Below are 22499 nucleotides of genomic sequence, written 5' to 3' on the forward strand. Positions count from 1 at the left end.
CGGCCGGCGGCGCGGGCGGGGGGCACCGGGAGCCGCGCCCGTACCTGGGACCCGACGCCACCCGGTGCCAGCGCTGGCCGGCAGAGGGCAGCGGCAGGGCGCCGCGGGCCACACATGGCTGTGTGACCGCGGGATGCTGTCTGTCCTCTTGCTCAGGGCGGCGTGCCGGCGATGGAGCGCGCGGTAGAGCCCTGGGGCCCGGATCTCCACGGCCCGGAGGAGAGGGAGCCGCTGAGAGGCGCCCGCACAGGTGAGGGCCTCGGCCGTGCGCCACCACGGACAGGTAACGGCCAGTGGGGACTGCGATGCTTGGCTGTGGCCGGCCGAGATGCAAGAAGATCGGACGTGAGCTGTGCCTCCGGGGTGATAGGGGGAGGGGAGCAAACCCCGAGGGAGGGAGCGGAGCTTTCCGAGCACCTACTGTGCGCCAGGCCCGGAGGGGCTCTTCACGGCCTCTGCCCCCTCCCCCACGGCCTTTCTCGTTCTCTCTGCCTCTGCCCTACTTCAGGTTTCATTCTGTTTTATCCTGGCAATTGCAGTAGCCTCCTCTCTGCCCCTTTCTCTCCACCGATGCATTCTGCCGCCAGATTGATCTAAGTCCAGATATAATCCTGTGTGTCTTCTGGAAAACCTTCCCTAGCGTCCCCTTGTCTTCTAATTAAAAGCGTTAGCTAGTGTCCAATCCAAACCGTGCGTGCTCAGACTAGTGCCAACATCCTTTGACACCTTATCTTCCATTCCACTCTATTTTCTCTTCTCTCTGCCGTATATGCCAGTTCCTACTTATCTCATATCTCTCTTGTGACAACATAGTTATTCTGAACCCACAATTATAACCATTGATATTTTATCTTATCACTCCTACCACCCTAAGCCTCTTGAGGAAGGGATGTGTGCCTGGGTTCTCTCAGGTACACACAGGATAACTGATGTAATAAATTACCGAATGGGCTAATATAAGAAGATAATAATAGCAAATACCAGGTTTTCCAAATAGACACTATAATGCAGGGATTAACATGGGATTGAGTGTCAGACAGACCTTAGTTAGACACCAGGCTTTGCTACATTTTTTTCCTTTTTTTTTTTGGCGACAGGGTCTCACTCTGTTGCCCAGGCTAGAGTGGCACAATCACAGCTCACTGCAGCCTACACCTCCTGGGCTCAAGTGATCCTCCTACCTCAGCCTCCCAGTAGCTGGGACCACAGGTGCACACCACCATGCCCAGCTAATTTTTGTACTTTTTTGTAAAGATGGGGTCTCATCATGTCGCCCAGGCTGGTTTCTAACTCCTGGACTTAAGTGATCCACCCACCTCGGCCTCCCAAAGTGCTAGGATTACAGGTGTGAGCTACCTTGCTGGCCTGGCTTTGCTACTTTCTAACCTTTCTAACCTCCAGCAAAGGGACTTAAATTCTCTGAGTCTTTCCATGCCTGTAATATGGGGATAGTCATAGTGTTATAGTATTGTTTGCAAGGATTTAATACTAATGCTGAGCTCGGTGAATGGCATACATTAAGGGCCCAGTAAAAACAAGTTTTTATTGAGAGGCACAGATAGTAAGTACAGCAGAGGTTGACAGGAGACAGATTGGGGTTCCCGTGACCACAGATTGTCAAGGGAGTCTTCCTGGAGAGGTTGCTGTCAAAGTTAAGGACTGAGCCAAAGGGGAGGGTCTACAACTTCCTTTTCTTTCCTCAGGTCTAGGGAGTGAGAACGTGATTTCCCAGCCAAATGAGTTCGAACACACCCCACAGGAAGATGGCTTGGGTTTCAAGGAAGAAGATTTGGCTCCAGATCATGAAGTAGGAAATGCCTCTCTCAAACCTGAAGGCATCCAGAACTGGGATGACTTATGGGTCCAGAGAGAGGGTCTAGGAAAGCCTCAGCCTCAGGACAGAGGCCCCCGGCTCCTGGGGGAACCACGCTGGGGCCAGGCTAGTAGTGATCGGGCCGCTGTGTGTGGTGAGTGTGGCAAGAGCTTCAGGCAGATGTCAGATCTGGTGAAACACCAGCGGACCCACACGGGGGAGAAACCCTACAAGTGTGGGGTCTGTGGCAAGGGCTTTGGGGATAGCTCTGCCCGGATCAAACACCAGCGGACTCATAGTGGGGAGAAGCCCTATAGAGCCCGTCCACCAGCCCAGGGTCCCCCAAAGATTCCTCGGTCCCGGATCCCTGCTGGTGAGCGCCCCACTATCTGTGGTGAATGTGGCAAGAGCTTCCGGCAGAGTTCTGACCTGGTGAAACACCAGCGGACACACACTGGTGAGAAGCCCTACAAGTGTGGCATATGTGGCAAGGGCTTTGGTGACAGTTCCGCTCGCATCAAGCACCAGCGGACACACCGGGGGGAGCAGCCCCCCCGACCAGTGGTGCCCCGACGGCAGCCATCTCGGGCAGCCACAGCAGCTACCCAGGGACCAAAGGCCCAGGACAAGCCATATATCTGCACTGATTGTGGCAAAAGGTTTGTGCTCAGCTGCAGCCTCCTGAGTCACCAGCGCAGTCACTTGGGGCCCAAGCCCTTTGGCTGTGATGTGTGTGGAAAGGAGTTTGCCCGGGGATCCGACCTGGTGAAGCACCTGCGGGTACACACGGGTGAGAAGCCCTACCTCTGCCCAGAGTGTGGCAAGGGTTTCGCGGACAGCTCTGCCCGAGTCAAACACCTCCGCACCCACAGTGGCGAGAGGCCCCATGCCTGCCCGGAATGCGACCGTACCTTCAGCCTCAGCTCTACCCTCCTTCGCCACCGCCTGACTCACATGGAGCCCCAGGACTTCAGCTTCCCAGGCTATCCCCTACCTGCTCTGATCCCCAGCCCACCCCCACCTCCTCTGGGCACCAGCCCCCCACTGACACCTCGAAGTCCCTCACATTCGGGTGAGCCTTTTGGCCTGCCTGGCTTGGAGCCGGAGCCTGGGGGCCCACAGGCCGGGGAGCCACCCCCACCACTGGCGGGCGACAAGCCCCACAAGTGCCCTGAGTGTGGCAAGGGCTTCCGCCGAAGCTCTGACCTGGTGAAACACCATCGCGTGCACACAGGGGAGAAACCCTACCTCTGTCCTGAATGCGGCAAGGGTTTTGCTGACAGCTCAGCCCGAGTCAAGCACCTCCGCACCCACCGTGGTGAACGGGCCCGGCCACCACCACCATCCACTCTCCTGCGGCCACATAACCCACCTGGCCCAGTAGCCACAGCCCCTCGACCCCGAGTTCGGGCCCAGCCTTCTGGACCCAGCCAGCCCCACGTGTGTGGCTTCTGTGGGAAGGAGTTCCCCCGAAGCTCAGATCTGGTCAAACACAGGCGTACACACACAGGGGAGAAGCCATACAAGTGTGCAGAGTGTGGCAAGGGTTTTGGTGACAGTTCTGCCCGCATCAAGCACCAGCGTGGGCACCTGGTCCTGAGGCCCTTTGGGATAGGGGATGGTAGGGCAAGGCCCCTCAAGCAGGAGGCACCGACAGGACTGGAATGACAGGTCCAGGGCGGGTGGAGGCCCAGGAGACCAAAGGGAGGGGCTCTGCTGCTTAGCAAAGAAAGGGCCTGGGAGGTGGTGGGAGGGAGAAGGAAGGGAAGAAAGGGGATGAAGGAGAATAGATAGAAATAGGGATTGGAGAGAGTAACCTTGAAGCTCAGGAAACTGTCCTGGCTGGGCTCAGTCAGGACCTTGCCAGGACGGGCTGTACCCCTGGCTTCTAGAAGACTGCCTAGCACACAGTAGGCATTCAATACTTGTTGAATAAATAAACTGGCTTTCACCTGAGGACTCAACCCTGAATTCCTGCTGCCTCATCTGTTGAGAACTGACACTTTCCCCTTGCTGGGCAGGTAGTACACACCTGTAATCCCAGCACTTTGGGAGGATGTGGTGGGAGAGTCACTTGAGCCCAAAAGTTTGAGGCTGCAGTCAGCTGATTGCACCACTGATGCCTCCCAACCTTGCTCTGGGAGACCAACGCCTGAACCAGGGTTTGTTTACCTTCTGAGCTGCAGTGATGGGGCTTCTGGAATTTAAGGTAATGGGATGAGGCAGGGGTATCTTAATCATCCGGATGGGGCAAATACTGCTCTGTGGCAAGGTGGTACCCACCCCTATGGAGGGGCACTCTTGGACAGAGCCCAGACCTTTGTGCCCTGGAGGGAGCCAACCCACCCTGACACGGAGACACAGAATAGACCAGAGACAGAAGGTGCACTCATGGTATCCAGCCTGGATGCCAAGCCCTAGTCCTGGTGGATAGCAGAGGCCGGCTGACTGGGAGAAGGGCAGGGCGCTCTGAGGCCTGGCAGCCACATTTCCCTGTGTCTCTTTACCAATAAACGGCTTCTCGTCTGAGGCTTGGACTATTTGTGTACACACAGGCATGAAAAAGGTGGAGAGGGGTGTCTGCGGGCAGTATTCAAACTAAATTTTGTATGGTTCCCGTGCTCTCTTTGAGCCCATTAAATAAAGAGGTTGTCTTGGCGTAGTCAGCGGCTTTCTAGCTCCGACGTCTGGTTCAAAAACGGCCGCCAGCTCCATCAGCCGATGCCCCGCCTGAGGTCTGGCTGCCCGCAGGCACCACCTACGCCACAGCACCCAGCGCGACCCTTAAAAGGAAAACCGCGCGGCACTGCAGAGGGAAGGCAGCGAGGAGGAGGAAGAGGGGGCGTGCGGGGGGCGCTGTTGCTATGGCGACGGCTGTCGGCGGGAGGCGGCCCACAGGTCTGGAACCTGCGTGGAAAGCCCGGACGCCTATGCGCCGCCCACCGGGACCTGGGAAACCCGACATCCGAGACCCTTTATATGCGTCGGGAAAAGAGTCATTCGGCTGCACGGCCCAAAGGGAGGGCAACCAGGGTGCTCCTTCACCCCTAAAAAAGCCCGCCGGATTTCCCAGCGCCCTGCGGGGCCTCGGAAGCACGTCTGCAATCCCTCGCGTTTTGAGAACCACTGGCCAGATCGTCCAGAGATTAAAGAAAAAAAAAGTCCAGGGCGATTCTCGCCGCTAAGCAATGAAGGTAACGAAATACAGCCTCGCAAATTCCCGCCCCCGGCTCTCCCCGATCTCCGTGCGGGAAGAATCCCTGGACGGGTTCTCGCGAGATCGTAAGCACCGGCCTGGCTTCCCTAGAAACGGACCAGGGCTGGCTGCAGTGCGGCTCCTCCTGCTCCGCCCGCGCTTTCCAAATTGATGGGCTCTCAAAACCCTAGAACCCTGCGTTCGGGGCTGGGGCTCTTAATGGCCTGAGGGGAGCCCTTTGGGGCTTTTGGAAGTTCCTTCTTCCTGGTTTTCCTAGCTCCCTTCCCTACCAGTGTGCCCTCCAAGCCACCCTTCAGTGAACTTTCTTTCCTTTTTTTTTTTTTTGAGAAGGAGTCTCGCTCTTCTCAAAAAATGTCGGCCAGGCTGGGGTGCAGTGGTGCGATCTCGGCTCACTGCAACCTCCGCCTCCCGGGTTCAAGCGATTCCCCTGCCTCAGCCTCCTGAGTAGCTGGGATTACAGGCGCGCTCTACCACGCCCGACTAATTTTTGTATTTTTAGTAGAGACGGAGTTTCACCATGTTTATCAGGCTGGTCTCGAACTCCTGACCTCGTGATCCGCCCGCCTCAGCCTTCCAGCCTGGGGGACAAAATGAGACCCTGTATCAAAAAAATATATATATATGTATATGTATATTTTTTTCCCCCCACAACCTACTGCCTCCTGGCCAATCTGGCAAACTCCCACTCATCTTTAGTTTTTGTTTGTATTTTTAGAGATGGGGGTCTCACTATATTGCCCAGGCTGGAATACAGTAGCTATTCACAGGCACAAATGTAGTGCACTATAGCATCGAACCCCTGGGCTCCAGCAGTCCTCCTGCCTCAGCTTCCTAAGTAGCTGGGACCATAGGTGTGCGTCACCACACCTGACACCTACTCATCTTTCAAGGTTCTTCACAGTTACCTTCTCAGTGAGACCTGCACCAAATACCTAATACCCCCAAAGGAGTTGTTCACTTACCCCACTCTTCTCCTGCCAGAACACCCTATTGTCCTTTTCCTATGTCACTCATACTGCATATTTATATATATTTTAAATCAGGAGCTTCTTTTTTAAAATTTTTTTATTTTTTGAGACAGGGTCTCACTTTGTCACCCAGGCTGGAGTGCAGCATGCGATATCGGCTCACTGCAGCCTCAACCTCCCAGATTCAAGTGCTCCTCCTTCCTCCACCACACAAGTATCTGGGACTACAGGCATGTGCACCATTATGCTCAGCTAATTTTTGTTGTTGTTGTTGTTGTTGTTGATTTTTGTAGAGATAGGGTTTCACCACATTTCCCAGGCTGGTCTCCAACTTCTGAGCTCAAGCAATCCACCTGCCTGAACCTCCCAAAGTGCTAGGATTACAGGTGAGAGCCACTGTGCCCCGCCCACAAGCTTCTCCTTCTCCTTTTCCTTCTCCTTCTTCTTCTTCTTTTTTTTTTTTTAAGACAGGGTCTTGCTCTGTTGCCCAGGCTGGAGTACAGTGGCACAATCTCAGCTCACTGCAACCTCCACCTCCTGGGTTCAAGCGATTCTCATGCCTCAGCCTCCCGAGTATCTGGGATTACAGGCGTGTGCCACTATGCCCAGCTAATTTTTGTATTTTTAGTAAAGACAGGGTTTCACCATGTTGGTCAGACTGGTCTCGAACTCCTGACTTCAAGTGACTACCTGCTTCGGACTCCCAAAGCGTTGGTATTACAGGTGTAGGCCATTGCTCCCAGCCCCAAAAACTTCTTTTTGTTTTTTTTTTGCGACAGAGTTTAAGTGATTCTTCTGCCTCAGCCTCCCAAGTAGCTGGGATATAGACATGCGCCACCACACTCTGCTAATTTTTGTATTTTTAGTAGAGACGGGGTTTCACCATGTTGGCCAGGCTGGTCTCGAACTCCTGACCTCAGGTGATCCACCTGCCTCGGCCTCCCAAAGTGCTGGGATTATGACCACCGCGCATGGCCCAAAAGCTTCTTTACTAGACTATGAGATCCTCAAGAACATGAGCTAGATCATATTGCAAGTAGATACCTGTACATGATTGCAGGGCACATCAATGGAGCCCTTTACCTTCTTTTTCCAAGTTCCTGTTTAAAATAGCAGGAGGCTCCTTCCAGTAGGGCTTTCACTGCCAGAGACAGGCTCCTGGCTGAGTCTCCTCACTGATTCTCTTTTAATCAGGGTGAGATGCATTGCTTTTGCTAGAGGTTGGGTTCTGGCCTAGTTTACCCCTTGCCTACATCTCCTCCATCTCCCCTGCTACATTTCCCCTTGTTCACTCCTTTGGATGCTCAGATCCAGCAACACAAGCCTTCTTCCGATTCCTCAAACACACCAAGATTCTTCTCCAAGGCTTCTGCAGTTCAGTCTCAAACACTCTTCTTCCAGATTTTCAAATGGCTAACCCTTTCTCATCATTCAAGGTTCATCTCAAATATTGTATCCAGGCCGGACACGGTGGCTCACACCTATAATCCCAGCACTTTGGGAGGCCGAAGTGGGTGGATCACTTGAGGTCAGGAGTTTGAGACCAGCCTGGCTCACATAGTGAAACCCCTGTCTCTACTGAAAATACAAAAAATTAGCCAGGTGTGGTGGCAGGCGCCTGTAATCCTAGCTACTCGGGAGTCTGAGGCAGCAGAATTACTTGAACCCGGGAGGCGGAGGTTGCAGGGAACCAAGATCCTGCCACTGTACACCAGCCAGGGCGACAGTTGGAGACTCTGTCTCAAACAAACAAACAAACAAAATATTGTATCCAGGCTGGGCACAGTCGCTCACACCTGTAATCCCAGCACTTTGGGAGGCCAAGGCATGTGGATCACTTGAGGCCAGGAGTTCAAGACCAGGTTGGCCAACATGGAGAAACCCTGTCTCTACCAAAAATATAAAAAAATTAGTTGAGTGTGGTGGTGCACACCTGTAATCTCAGCTACTCGGAGGCTGAGGCAGGAGAATCCCTTGAACTTGGGAGGTGGAGGTTGCAATGAGTCAAGATCGTGCCACTGCACTCCAGCCTGGGTGACAGAGTGAGACTCCATCTCAAAAAAAAAAAAAAAAAAATTGTATCCTGAGACGCCTTCCCTGCCTGCATTAAGGAAGCCCCTGTTACCATAGCCGCTCCCTGTTGGATCATCTTGTCAGATTTCCCTCGTTGCACCTATTATTATCTGATATTATCTTCCTTATTTACATGTTTACATTTTTTTTGCACCCTTGGTAGTGCCACAAGAGCCAAGATTTTTATGTTTTGTTCACTACTACATCTCCCATACCTAGAATGGTGACAGGTACATAGGACTCAATAAATACTCAGAGAGGCTGGGAGTGGTGGCTCAAGCCTTTAATTCCAGCACTTTGGGAGGCCGAGGCAAGTGGATCACGAGGTCAGGGGTTTGAGACCAGCCTTGCCAACATGGTGAAACCCTGTATCTACAAAATATATAAAAATAGCCGGGTGTGGTAGTGTGTGCCTATAATCCCACCTACTTGGGAGGCTGAGGCAGGAGAATCACTTGAGCCTGGGAAGTGGAGGTTGCAGTGAGCCTAGACTGTGCCATTGCACTCCAACCTGAGTGACAGAGCAAGACTCCATCTCAAAAAAAAAAAAAAAAAGGCCGGGCGCGGTGGCTCAAGCCTGTAATCCCAGCACTTTGGGAGGCCGAGAGGGGCGGATCACGAGGTCAGGAGATCGAGACCATCCTGGCTAACTAACACGGTGAAACCCCGTCTCTACTAAAAAACATACAAAAACTAGCCGGGCGAGGTGGCGGGCACCTGTAGTCCCAGCTCCTCGGGAGGCTGAAGCAGGAGAATGGCATAAACCCGGAAGGCGGAGCTTGCAGTGAGCTGAGATCCGGCCACTGCACTCCAGTCCGGGCGACAGAGTGAGACTCTGCCTCAAAAAAAAAAACAAACAAAAACAAACAAACAAAACAAAACAAAACAAAACAAAAACTCAGAGAATGAACACAATAAAGTGGCTTTTGGGGATCCTGTGTGTGAGTATCCAGGCATTTGATTCCTTTTCCCAGCTCTGCAAAAGAGCCAACTTTATAACTTAATTCCTGAGAGGTAATTTGGTGCAATAGAAGAGCACAAGCTTTGCATCTGCTGCTTGCCAGCTGTGTGACTTTGAGCAAATTACTCAACTTCTCTAAGCTTCAGTTTCCTCTTTTGTCCAATGGAGATATTATTGATCCCAACAAGGCTGTTGTAAAGAGACAACATAGGAATTGTAAGCACTTATTGAATGTTATTTCTCTTTTCCTTCATGATTTCTGAATCTTAGTTGCCCCAATCATAAAATGGGAGAATTACATACTGCTTTTTCCTTTTTAAATTTAATTTATTTTTTATTTTATTTTTATTTTTTGAGACAGTCTCGCTCAGTCGCCCAGGCTGAGTGCAGTGGCGCCATCACAGCTCACTGCAAGCTCCGCCTCCCGGGTTCACGCCATCCTCCTGCCTCAGCCTCCCCAGTAGCTGGGACTATAGGCGCCCGCCACTACGCTCGGCTAATTTTTTTGTATTTTTAGTAGAGACGGAGGTTTCACCGTGTTAGCCAGGATGGTTTCTATCTCCTGACCTCGTGATCCGCCTGTCTTGGCCTCCCAAATGCTGGGATTATAGGCATGAGCCACTGCGCCTGGCTAATATCTGCTTTTTCAAGCGAAGTGGCTATTTTTCAAAGGAAGTAGAATTTGTATATTTTCATATAAAATATATTTTTATATTAAATATCCCAATTTATTTTTTTTTCTTGAGACGGAGTTTCGCTCTTGTTGCCCAGGTTGGAGTGCAATGGCGCTATCTCGGCTCACTGTAACCACTTGAACTCCCGAGTTCAAGTGATTCTCGTGCCTCAGCCTCTGGAGTAGCTGGGATTACAGGCGTGCACCACCACGCTCCGTTAATTTTTGTCATTTTTGTAGAGACTGGATTTCACCACGTTGGTCAGGCTGGTCTCGAAATCCTGACCTCAAGTGATCCACCGGCCTCCGCCTCCCAAAATGCTGGGATTACAGGCATGAACCACCGCGCCCGGCCTTGAAATGATTTTTTTTTTTTTTTTTTTGAGATGGAGTCTCGCTCTGTTGCCCAGGCTGGAGTGCATTAGTGAGATCTCGGCTCACTGCAAGCTCAGTCTCCCGGGTTCACGCCATTCTCCTGCCTCAGCCTCCTGTGTAGCTGGGACTACAGGCGCCCGCCACCACGCCGGGCTAATTTTTTGTATTTTGTTTAGTAGAGACGGGATTTCACCGTGTTAGCCAGGATGGTCTCGATCTCCTGACGTCGTAATCCGCCCGCCTCGGCCTCCCAAAGTGCTGGGATTACAGGCGTGAGCCACCGCGCCCGGCCGAAACGATTTTTTTTTAAAGTAAAAATACCCTAAGGCCCAAACAAGGTACCCCTGTGGACTGGATTTAGATTTGGGCTGTTGTCCACCTAGGCTACTGGTTGTCAGGGATGCTATGACATCTTTACTGTGTAACTTAAGCAAATCAGTTTACCTCCCTGAACTTCAGTGAGCTAATCTGTAAAATGGATCAGGACCCATCGTTGTGCGGATCAAATGAGACCAGGTGTGTAAGACGCTGAACAGCGCTGGCGTATGGTAAGCACCCCACGCATGACGCGACAGCGGTAGCTTGGGTGGATGTTGATTTGGTTAGGATGTATTCAAGGAGCAAGATATCCCAGAGGCCAGCGGAATAGGCGACGCCGAGAAAGAAGGAGAAAAGACGACAGAGGAGATAGAAAGAGGGAATGGAAGAAGTGAGGAGGCAGCAGGGTCCGCCCTCCAGGCGAGGCGCCAGCGAGAGGCCCAGGCCGGGGAAGGAGCGCACGTGGCCTAGTTCGGGCGGAGCAAAGGCGCTGGGCGCAGCGGAGACCTCCGAGCCGGCCCCAGGAGACCGGCCGCGAGGGTAGGTTGGAATTCGGCTGCGAGGACCTTGAATGCCGGGCGCTGTGTCGGCTCCAGGTACTTGGGAGTCGGGGGACTGCGGAGGACGCCACGCCATGTCAGAGCTAGCCGTCCTCTCGGAGCGGTTTGGGCCGGACTCCTGGGTCCTTTAGGGCTCCGCCCCAGGGGGTGGGGCTATATGTTCAGACCAATGACCCGCCGTCCCTGCGGCCCCGCCCTCTCCCCGCCCTCTCCCCGCCCCCGGAGCCGCGGCCTCGCTCAGTGCCCAACCGCCCGGCGCCCAGGCCTGGGGCACCGCAAGCGCGGAACCTTCGGCTGGTGAGTGCGCACCTCCTCCCCAGGGTTTCCGCTCCGATCCCGCCTCCAGCCCATGCCCCAGAGCTCCAGGTCACCGACCCGGGCCCTGGGGAGTGACTCAGCGCAAGGATGGTGGCGACTTGCGGGGGCTGGAGATTCGAACTGTTCAGGGCCTTGAATGCCGGGATGAGTGGGGTGAACGCGAGCCCCCGGAGCTGGTCCCGGGGCTGTGCCAGAGCGTGGGGCCGGGCTGGGGTGGACGGGAGAGGACCAGATTCGGAGACCAGGGCAGGGCGGGAGAAGCCACGGCTGCACCGCCTTGCTGGGCCAGGGCCACGGTGGTGGTGGTGGTGGGGGGCGGGTCCTGAGCTTCTGATCCAGCTCCCCGTCTCAGGACACCAAGATGCCTGGCGAACAGCAGGCAGAGGAGGAGGAGGAGGAAGAGATGCAGGAGGAGATGGTGCTGCTGGTGAAGGGTGAGGAGGATGAGGGTGAGGAGAAGTATGAGGTGGTGAAACTCAAGATCCCTATGGACAACAAGGAGGTATGTGTCACACACACCCTGGGGCCCACTGTCCTCAAACCTGGTCCAGGCCCAGCCTCCCTCAGATAGAAGCCAGGGATCTTGCCCCTACTTTTCCCAGAATCTCAGATCTAGAACCTCAGGGTTGGCCCATACTTCTGCCCCACTGCCTGGGCTTCCATCATACAGAAGTCACGCCTACTGTGCCAGGCTTCCTGCTGGGTGCAGGAGATTAAACTCCGTCCTTGGATCCCCCTTGGAACTTGATGTTAGACTGAAGGGTAACCACACAGTTAGAATCCCATGTGATGGTTACAGGTACAGGGGGATGATGAAGCCTAGAAGTGGGAACTTAACTCAGATTTAGAGGTGGGGGAAAGGACAGGTTAGTTCAACAGCAACAGTAACAATAGCTAACCCTTGCCTAGCATTTTCTATGTGCCAGGCCCTGTTCTAAGTACCTCAATTCTATGATGTTGGAGCATTTATTCCATTTTACAAATGAGGAGACTGAGGCCCAGGGCAGTTTGGTAACTGGCCACAGGTCTCAAAGTTAGTAAAAGGATGGCTTATGTGAGACCAGTAGGAGTCTGGGGGTGGAAGTGGGGTGACCCAGGCAGAGGAAATGGCCCTTTTATTATTTATTGCTGTTATTTTTTGAGACAAGGTCTCATTCAGTCACCCAGGCTGGAGTGCAGTACAACTCACTGCAGCTTTGACTTCCCTGGGCTCAGGTGATCCTCCCTCCTCAGCCTCTCGAGTAGCTGGGACTACAGGCATGCACCACTACACCTGGCTAATTTTTTTTGTTTTGTTTTGAGACCGAGTTTCGCTCTGTTGCCCAGGCTGGAGTGCAGTGGTGCGATCTTGGCTCACTGCAACCTCCACCTCAAGTGATTCTCCTGCCTCAGCCTCCCAAGTAGCTGGGATTACAGGCATGTGCCACCAACGCCTGGCTAATTTTTTGTATTTTTAGTAGAGTTGAGGTTTTGCCATGTTGGCCAGACTGGTCTCAAACTCCTGAGCTCAGGTGATCCTCCCACCTCAGCTAGGTGTGAGCCACCACATCCAGCCAGAAATGGCCCTTGTAGAGGCTCAGACGAGTGAGTAGTGCACTGCAGCAGTGAGGGTGAGTGGTTTGGTCATGCAGTAGTGTGGATGATGGGGGGTGGTTGGCAGGCCACACAGGGAGTCTGCCTTTTATTCTGAGGGTATTTGAAGGTTTTGAGATCAGAATATGAGTTAAATTTCCCCCCTGGAGACCCTAACTGCCATCAGATATGTTTCCGCTTGTCAGAACCCCAGAGGACTCTGTCTGCCCACAGCCGGAGCAGCCCTGAGTCCCAGCAGAGGGCTTGGCTTCAGGGGACAGCTTGCAACAGCCCGGGCTCTGATTCTTCCTGCCCAGGAGCCAGTTCCCAGGGAAAGAATGCTCTGCTGCCCCCTAGTGGGCGTGGTGGGTGCTGGGGGAGGGGACAAGTTCCTCAGGCCTCCTCTTCCAGTCTAATAACTATCTGGTTCTGTTTGTTGCGGGCCCCCTTGGCCCATTATCCAGCTCTGCCTGCCTCTTCTGGCCCTGCGATTGCCTGATCTCCACCTTTGGCCTCTAAGTTACAAACACAGGCTCCAGAGCTTAGGGTGGACTTCCAGCTCCATCACTTACCCACTGTGTGACCTTGGGCAAGTCTCCTAACCGCTTCATGCCTCAGTTTCCTCATTTGTAAAAGGGAAATTATAACAACACCTACATCTTGGAGTTGTGAGGAATGAATGAGTCAACACATGCACAGAGTTAGAACTGTGTCTGGCACATAATAAACATGGAAATAGTTGCTGTTACATTTATTCTTCTCCCCAAAGCTCGGGACCTTGGGCAAGGTCATCCTTCTGGAGATTTTTCAACTTTTTTTTTTTTTTTTTAGATGGAGTCTCACTCTGTTGCCCAGGCTGGAGTGCGGTGGTGCAATCTTGGGTCACTGCAACCTCCACCTACCGAGTTCAAGCAATTCTTCTGCCTCAGCCTCCTGAGTAGCTGGGATTACAGGTGCACACTACCATGCCCAGCTGATTTTTGTATTTTTAGTAGAGATGGGGTTTCACCATATTGGTCAGGCTGGTCTTGAACTCCTGGCCTTGTGATCCGCCCGCCTCAGCCTCCCAAAGTGTTGGGATTACAGGCGTGAGCCACCGTGCCTTGCTCAACTCATTTTTATCAAAGGCCTGGGCTGAACCATGAGAACTGGGGTTGATCAGGGAAGTGAATGTGGGGGCACAGAGGATTGAAGGCAAACGACTAAAGGCAGTGGGGAAGGCTTCCCAGAGGAGATAATTTCTGACTTGGGCCTTGAAGGCTTTGTGGGGGTTTGGCACATGGAGGAGGGTGAAGGGCATTCCAGGAGGAGGAAACAGCAAAAGCAAAGACTCAGAGGAAATGAGACTGGAAAGGCAGTTGGGGGACAGAGGGGCCTTGAAAGCTAGGGCAGGATGTACTGTGTTAGGTTCTGTGGCACCATCAGAAGCCTTAAATCATGGGAAGAGCCACACGTGGTGGCTCACGCCTGTAATCCCAGCACTTTAGAAAGCCAAGGCGAGAGGATCACTTGAGCCCAGGAGTTCGAGACCTCCCTGGGCAACAAAGGGAGACCTCATTTCTACAAAAAAAATTTTTTTAATTAGCTGGGCATGGTGGCTGTAGTCCTAGCTACTCTGGAGGCTGAATGAGCCCAGGAGTTCAAGGCTGCAGTGAGCCATGACTGCACCACTGTACTCCAGCCTGGGCAACAGAGGGAGACCCTGTCTCAAAAACACAATAACAGGCCAGGCGTGGTGGCTCATGCATGTAATCCCAGCACTTTGGGAGGCTAGGGTCAGGAATTCGAGACCAGCCTGGCCAACATGGCGAAACCCTATCTCTACTAAAAATACAAAAATTAGCCGGATGTGGTGGCATGTGCCTGCAATCCCAGCTACTCGGGAGGCTGAGGCAGGAGAATCACTTGAATCCAGGAGGCGGAGGTTGCAGTGAGCTGAGATTGCACACTGTACTCCAGCCTGGGCAACAGAGCAAGATTCTGTCTAAAAAAAAAAAAAAAAAAATTCAGAGGAGGAACATGATTGGATTTTCTGTTTAGAATTATTGGCTGCTATAGGGGGACCAGGCCAGGTAGGGCCTGCTCTAAGGTAGTAACAGCAATGACGAGGAAAAGGTGCCATTTAGGAACTTGGCTAGAGCCAAGGGGTATGTGCAGTGAAGGTTTGGCATGGCTAGTCATAAAAGGCATATAGGGCCAGATTGTTAATGGTATCATGTAGTGGTTCTAACCCCACCACTGACCAGCTTTTCTTTGGCTTTCACATCTGTAAAATGGGGTAATAGAAAAAGACCCTTGAATGCCAGTCTGAGAAGTATCATCAGGGTGACTGGATTTGGAGGAGATGGGTGGAATCAAGGATTATGCACACATATCCCATGAACTGTTAGCACCGTGCCCAGAAGAGCGCTCGATTGTCAGCTTGCTATGGGCCTTCCTGAGCCTCATTTCTCCATCTATGAAATGGTGACCTTGAGAGCGCCTTCCAGTGGTGACATTCAGTGAGTCCTAGCTATTGCCAGTCTTGTGGCCAGTCACTGTCCAGAAGGGCCTTAATTACGCTGCATGCAGGGGCTGGAGGATCCTCCCTCTGCCATCAAAACCCAATCTATCTTTTAGAAAGATTTTCTCAGAGGGCTCCATGCACATACAAACCTATCTTTCCCCGGCTTGAACCCTTGAGTGGTTTTCTGCTTCCCTCAGGGTGAGGTCTCAGCTGCTAAACTTGGCATTCAAAGCTCTTCACCATCAGACTTCATGCCATTCTGGCTTCATCCCCTCGACACCTATCCCATCCCCCCTTGTGGTCTCAGCCTGCAAAGCCCTCTTCACCTTTGCTTCCTGCTTTCTCCAGGAGTAGCTCTTTTCTCTTATAGATCAGTTTCTTAATTTTTCACATGCACACAGATCACCCAGGGGTCTTGTTAAAATGAGGATTTTAATTCAGTAAAATCTGGAGTGGGATTTGAGATTCTGCATTTCTAAAAAGTTCCCAGTGATGTTGATGTTGCTGGTCTGTGGACCATACATCCTCCAGCAAGGAACTAGAGGACAGGGATTGTGTTTAACCGTTTGTACCAAAAAGAAGGAAGACTGTGACCACAAAAAGAGTCCACGGGAAAGAGACAAGCTGCATAAGTGGCCTCAAACTCTAGTCAGTGAGATTAGAATTGCATCATGGAGGCTGGGCACGATGGCTCTTGCCTGTAATCCCAGCACTTTTGGAGGCCAAGGCAGGAGGATTGATTGAGCTCAGGAGTTTGAGACCAGCCTGGGCAACATGGCAAAACCCCATCTCTACTAAAATACAAAAATTAGCCGGGTGTGGTGGCATGCCCCTGTAGCCCCAGCTGTTTGGGGGGTTGAGTCAGGAGGATTGCTTAAGCCTGGGAGGTCAAGGCTGCAGTGAGCCCACGACTGCAGTGAGCCATGATCATGCCACTGCATCCAGCCTGGGTGACACAGTGAGACCTTTTCTCAAAAAAGAGAGAATTAAAAAAGGATTGCATCATGGTTAAGAGAATAAGTGTTCTGGAAAATGAGTAACTTCAGTTCAAACCCTGGCTCTGCCATTTATTAGCTGTATAGCCTTGTGTACTCACTTAACTTCTGAGTCTTATTTCCTTATATATAAAACAGGTCTAAGGTACCTAACCGAAGTCATGGTGAGAATTTAGAAAGAGAGTACTGGTAAAAAGCACTTAGCACAGTTCCTGGCACATGGTGAGTGCCCAACAAGTGGGAGTTATTTTATTAATTAGAGAAATAATGGCTAAGGAAGAAACTGGGATGTTTGCCCTGGTTAAAAAAACATTTAAGGCCGGGCGTGGTGGCTCAAGCCTGTAATCCCAGGTAATCCCAGCACTTTGGGAGGTCCGAGACGGCGATCACGAGGTCAGGAGATCGAGACCATTCGCTGGCTAATATGGTGAAACCCATCTCTACTAAAAATACAAAAAACTAAGCCGGGCGACGAGGCGGGCGCCTTGTAGTCCCAGCTAATGGGGATGCTGAGACAGGAGAATGCGTGAACCGGGAGGCGGAGCTTGCAGTGAGCTGAGAAAAAAAGCCCTGGCCACTGCAACTCCAGCCTGGCGGCAGAGCAAGACTCCGTCTCAAAAAAAAAAAAAAAAAAAAAAAAAAAAAAAAAAACATTTAAGCAGGAAGACAAAAATCACTAACTTCTAATACCTGGATTATTATATTATTACACTACATTGTATATCCACAGTAATCTCTTGTTATAGTGCAAATACCATTTATTCTGATTTTAAAATCTAATAGTTGTAGAATTTAAGACACGCTTGGGTCATTAATGATCACCTAGTCTGGTATTTGCCAAGTTTCAGTCACATGTGTATTGCTCATATGTTGTACTCATATTACTTATTAATCCTTTTCTTCAAATAGATTCACATTGTTTTGTTAAATAAATTTACCGTCATCTAAACAATAGTACTGATGAAACTGGGTTTCATGTGATCTCTTTTTTAATATTTGTGAAAATAAATGCATAACAATTATAATGAGACTTTTTAAAAAGTTTGCCCACATACCACCTCATACCTCATGCTGGGAAATTTTGTTTTTTGTTTTTTTTTCTTTTTTTAGAGACACGATCTCACTCTGTCACCCAGGCTGGAGTGCAGTGGCACATGATCGCTAGCTCACTGCAGCCTGAGCTCAAGTGATCCTCCTTCCTCAGGCTACCAAGTAGTTGGGACTACAAGTGCACCTCACCACACCTGGCTAATTTTTCACTTTTTGTAGAGACGAGGTCTAACCGTGTTGCCCGGGCTGGTGTCCAACTCCTGGCCTCATGTAATCCTCCTTCCTTGGCCTCCCGAAGTGCTGAGATTACAGGTGTGAGTCACTGCACCTGGCCTCATACGGGGAAGTTGATCTCACTTAGCCTACCTGGCCTTTCTTAGGACACTGGGGCAGAGGAGGATCTTAATGAGCTGGATTCAGCTCCTCTTACCAAGATTTTTCCTTGGGCACCCAAGGCCCCTTCTCCTGGGCTGGAGACATCAACAACGCTTGTGTGGAGAATTTCTTTTTCAGAAGTCAGCGATCCCAGCATGAGGAAGCCCTCAGGCTGTCCAAAGTCACCTTAAAGAGGGTGCCAAGGAAAAACGGGCCAGAAAAATGTAGATATGATGAGACAAGTTCTCTCCACAGTGGCTGATGTATTGAAATAAACCAACAGATTTCAAAACCAGGGCAAGACTGGAAAATGTGACCTTGAATTCAGATGGTGCCAAACATGTTGTGGGGAGTTTCTCCATTTAAAGTATCAACTTGTATTTTAACCTTGAATCCCTCTTGGAGTGTGCCAGGGACTTGGAGTTCAGCCTCTGTCACATCTTGGTCACATGACTTCAGAACAGTGTAGCCTGAACAACGGCATGGTCTCATGGGCACCCTGAGTCCATCCTGGCTCCCACTAGCCATGTGAATTTCATCGCCCTCAGCCTCAGCTTTCTCAGCTATCAAAAGAGACAACAGCCAGCTCAAGGCGAGTGACAGGAGGATTTAATACAATAACATACATAGTGTTGTCAAAGCTTAATACTTTGCTATTGATTGTTGCTATTGTTATGAGTATAGATACTATTTAAACCAGATTTCCCTTGGTTGGTCACTAATTTCCTAAATTGCCCTGTTTTCTAATTTCTTTCTTTCTTTCTTTTTTTTTTTTTTTTTGAGAGGGAGTCTCACTCTGTTGCCTAGGTTGGAGTGCAGTGGCACGATCTCAGCTCACTGCAACCTCTGCCTCCTGGGTTCAAGTGATTCTCCTGCCTCAGCCTCCTGAGTAGCTGGGATTACAGGCATGAGCCACCACACCCAGCTGATTTTTGTATTTTTAATAGAGACAGGGTTTCACTATGTTGGCCAGGCTGGTCTTGAACTCCTGACCTCAAGTGATCTGCCTGCTTCGGTCTCCCAAAGTGCTGGGATTACAGGCGTGAGCCACCATGCCTGGCTTGTTTTCCAATTTCTGAGTTGGTTACCACAAAACCACTACCTTTTGACAAACAATCTCGAAGCCCTGAAGGCCCTCTTGCAGCTTCAGAAAGAGAAGGCCCTACTATTCTCTGCTGTCACTCTTTTTTTTTTTTTGAGATGGAGTCTCACCCTGTCACCCAGGCTGGAGTGCAGAGGTGCGATCTCGGCTCACTGCAACCTCCACCTGCCCGGTTCAAGCAGTTCCCTGCCTCAGCTCCCAAGGAGCTGGGATTACAGGCATCCGCCACCACACCCAGCTAATTTTTGTATTTTTAGTAGAGACAGGGTTTCAACATCTTGGGCTCAAACTCCTGACCTCGTGATCCACCCGCCTCGGCCTCCCAAAGTGCTGGTGAGCAACTGCACCTGGCCTTGCTGTTACCCTCTTAACCTGTCTCCCCATCTGTAAAATGGGGATGATGATAATTACCTCGTGGAGATCAAATATGGGAGAAGGTGACACTGTCTTGTCCTTAATATGTCCCAGGTACTTCATTTGGTCATGAATTAATTGCTTGGCCACAGTAGATACTCGACATCAGTTTTGCTGGGGTTTTGAGCATTCTTTTTTCTAAAGGGAGCAGTGTGCCCTCAATACTCTTCACTGTTAGTCCAGAATGTTTTCCTTTCACGTGCATCTTACAAGGCATTTCTTTCCTTTTTCTGATATTTATCTCTAGAAGGCCAGAGCTTGTGAAACTGGCTCATTTTCAGATTTTTTTGTTTCAGACCTCAGAGTAGCATTTGGGTTTTACTCTTGCCTTTTTCTTCACTGCTTAAAAAATGATAGGTGTTTGCTATTGAAAGCTGATTAAGAGCCTGGACTTGATCCTGGCCTGGCTTCCAGGATGCCCCTCTCCTGCTCTCCTCCCTCCCTGGCTTCTCCCCATCTTGCTGCCCTAGGTTCTCTCTGCCCATCCCCTGGATGATCTCATCCACTAATTCTCAAGGCTTTATAAACCATCTATAGGTTGATAGCTTCTCAGTTAACATCTTCAGTCTAGGTGTCGCTTCTGAGCTCCAGATATGTCAAGAAGCCGTGACACCATCCAAAACAGATCTCCTCTCTCAACTTGCTCCTCCCACCGTCCTTATCTCTGTAAATGGCAACTTCACCTTTGCAGCTGCTAAGCTTAAAAACCTTGAAGTCATTTTGATCTCTTTTTCTTTACACCTCATATCTAATGTTTTATTAAATCTATTGTCTCACACTGCAAATAGATCCAGAAGCCAATCACTTCTCACCACCTCCACCATCCACCGTCCACTTCTGTCACCTGGGTCTGAGCCACTATCTTCTCTTGCCAGGTGGCTGTAGTGGCCTCCTCACTGGGCTTCTGCTTCTGCGCTCTCCAACTCCTTCATTTGGTTTTCAACCCCAGTAGGCTGAGGGAGCCTTTTTTAATGTGTAGGATATGGTCACTTCCCTGCTCAAAGGCCTCTGACATCTCTTACAGTTCCCTGTCTCCTTTATATTAAAAGCCAGAGCCAGGCACAGTGGTATGTGCCTGTAACCCCAGCTACTAAGAAGGCTGAGTCAGGAGGAACTGCTTGAGCCAGGAGGTTCGGGACCAAGCCGGGGCCACAGCAAGACCCTGTCTCTTAAAAAAAAAAAAAAAAAAAAAAGCCAAATATAATAAATACAAGGCCCTATAAGCCAAGAGATCTCCTCCACCACCACATCTGTGACTGCCCCCATCATGCATTCTGCTTTAACCAATTTTTCTTGCCATTTCTGGAACTCAGTAGGCTACTCCCGCCTCTGCGCCCTGCCGTTCCCTCTGCAATGCTCCTCAGAGGGCTATCCATGTAGCCTGCTCTGTCACCTCCTGTAAGTCTTTGTTCACGTTATCATATCGGTAAGGTGTCTTGACAACCCTGTTTTAAATCTGTAGCATCCCCAATACCAGCATTCCTTATCCATTATTCCTGAAAGCAGTAATTTTTAAAATCCTTTTTATTTAATGCGGAATCCCCGTGCCTAGAACAGTCTAGGACACTGCACGCCCTCAGTAAATATTGGTTGAATTAATAAAAATAGCTAGAACGCCACTGGGCTTTGTGATGTGTGCGTTACGCGCATTATCTCACCGGATGCGCACAGCCATCCTGCGAGGCAGCATCGTGGCCTTTCCTATTTCACAGATGGGGAACTGAGGCTCACAGAGGGAGCAGCCCGTGGAGACCCAGGTCTCTGGCTCCGGGACCTGCCGCTAAGGGCTGACCTATCCCCCTCTCCCCGCAGGTCCCGGGCGAGGCGCCCGCGCCGTCCGCCGACCCGGCGCGTCCCCACGCGTGCCCCGACTGCGGCCGCGCCTTTGCGCGCCGCTCCACGCTGGCTAAGCACGCGCGCACGCACACGGGCGAACGGCCCTTCGCGTGCACCGAGTGCGGGCGGCGCTTCTCGCAGAAGTCGGCGCTGACCAAACACGGCCGCACGCACACGGGCGAGCGGCCCTACGAGTGCCCCGAGTGCGACAAGCGCTTCTCGGCCGCCTCGAACCTGCGGCAGCACCGGCGGCGGCACACGGGCGAGAAGCCGTACGCATGCGCGCACTGCGGCCGCCGCTTCGCGCAGAGCTCCAACTACGCACAGCACCTGCGCGTGCACACGGGCGAGAAGCCGTACGCGTGCCCGGACTGCGGACGCGCCTTCGGCGGCAGCTCGTGCCTGGCGCGTCACCGACGCACGCACACGGGCGAGCGGCCATACGCATGCGCCGACTGCGGCACGCGCTTCGCCCAGAGCTCGGCGCTGGCCAAGCACCGGCGCGTGCACACGGGCGAGAAGCCGCACCGCTGCGCTGTGTGTGGCCGTCGCTTCGGCCACCGCTCCAACCTGGCGGAGCATGCGCGCACGCACACAGGCGAGCGGCCCTACCCCTGCGCCGAGTGCGGCCGCCGATTCCGCCTAAGCTCGCACTTCATTCGCCACCGACGCGCGCACATGCGGCGTCGCCTGTATATCTGCGCCGGCTGCGGCAGGGACTTCAAGCTGCCCCCTGGCGCCACGGCCGCCACTGCCACCGAGCGCTGCCCGGAGTGCGAGGGTAGCTGAGCCCCGCAGGGCTGCGGAGCGGCGCGCTGGGGCTTCGACCTGGCTGCACTAACCCGGGCTCCTTCTGCGCCCCGGCCTCCGGGTCTGGAAAATTGAGGGGACTGCAGGCCCGGCTGTCCTGGAACTGGAAGACAGGGAGAATCCCCTGCTGGGGTCCCTGGAAACAGTGCCCATCCTCCATCACTACATTCCCTTGGCCCGTGTTAGTGAATAAAGTATTATATCCTCACCCCACCCGTGCCTGTGAATGAGGTGGGTGGGAGAGGAAGAAAGTTGGGGTTCTCCAGGCTCAGGTGCCAAGTCAAGGAACCAAATGGGGATGTAAACCTAAAAGGGGTTCCCGGCATCTCGGTTTGTGTTGGGGGTAGGAGGTGATCGCACACTTGGCCCTTGGTTAGGTGCTCATAACCTTAGATCTGAAAGGGCCTGTAAGTATACTATGTTCATCAGACACGCACTGCATTCGGCAGAGCTCCAGTGAGCAAGGCACAACCCTCAGATCTCAGTCTAGTGAAGGAGAGAAAACTAACACAACATTAAAGGTTTTAACTGCTTTGTTATGTAAACTTACTTATTTTCATCCT

The 22499-nt window shown here is 51.9% G+C and overlaps 2 protein-coding genes across 6 annotated transcripts; both read left to right on the forward strand.

Moving 5' to 3' along the window:
* Window positions 1–4475, forward strand: ZNF48 (zinc finger protein 48). Of its 2 annotated transcripts, none has more exons than XM_017881415.1 (2): window positions 1–250; window positions 1704–4475. In XM_017881415.1, the coding sequence occupies exons 1-2, from the start codon at window positions 172–174 to the stop codon at window positions 3479–3481; spliced, it is 1857 nt and encodes a 618-aa protein (XP_017736904.1). In that variant the 5' UTR covers window positions 1–171; the 3' UTR covers window positions 3482–4475. The 2 variants fall into 2 exon arrangements, with proteins under 2 accessions (XP_017736904.1, XP_017736905.1); XM_017881416.1 differs by having other exon boundaries at window positions 7–345.
* A 285-nt stretch (window positions 4476–4760) lies between these two features.
* Window positions 4761–22149, forward strand: ZNF771 (zinc finger protein 771). Of its 4 annotated transcripts, XM_017881418.1 has the most exons (4): window positions 4761–5007; window positions 10687–11255; window positions 11629–11778; window positions 21103–22144. In XM_017881418.1, the coding sequence occupies exons 3-4, from the start codon at window positions 11638–11640 to the stop codon at window positions 21913–21915; spliced, it is 954 nt and encodes a 317-aa protein (XP_017736907.1). In that variant the 5' UTR covers window positions 4761–5007; window positions 10687–11255; window positions 11629–11637; the 3' UTR covers window positions 21916–22144. The 4 variants fall into 4 exon arrangements, with proteins under 4 accessions (XP_017736907.1, XP_017736908.1, XP_017736909.1 ...); XM_017881419.1 differs by lacking the exon at window positions 4761–5007 and having other exon boundaries at window positions 10418–10994; window positions 21103–22149; XM_017881420.1 differs by lacking the exon at window positions 4761–5007 and having other exon boundaries at window positions 10418–10938; window positions 21103–22149.
* Window positions 22150–22499: the final 350 nt, after the last annotated feature.

Source organism: Rhinopithecus bieti, unplaced genomic scaffold (genome assembly GCF_001698545.2).
Source record: "Rhinopithecus bieti isolate Rb0 unplaced genomic scaffold, ASM169854v2 scaffold_13243, whole genome shotgun sequence".
NCBI classification, from domain to species: Eukaryota; Metazoa; Chordata; class Mammalia; order Primates; family Cercopithecidae; genus Rhinopithecus; species Rhinopithecus bieti.

Excerpts from the sequence above, each read along its gene's own strand:
- ZNF48 (XM_017881415.1), top strand. The coding sequence starts at position 172 with ATGGAGCGCGCGGTAGAGCCCTGGGGCCCGGATCTCCACGGCCCGGAG. Across the intron at positions 251-1,703 it reads GCTGAGAGGCGCCCGCACAG|GTCTAGGGAGTGAGAACGTG; the intron begins GTGAGGGCCTCG and ends TTCTTTCCTCAG.
- ZNF771 (XM_017881418.1), top strand. The coding sequence starts at position 11,638 with ATGCCTGGCGAACAGCAGGCAGAGGAGGAGGAGGAGGAAGAGATGCAG. Across the intron at positions 11,779-21,102 it reads TCCCTATGGACAACAAGGAG|GTCCCGGGCGAGGCGCCCGC; the intron begins GTATGTGTCACA and ends CTCTCCCCGCAG.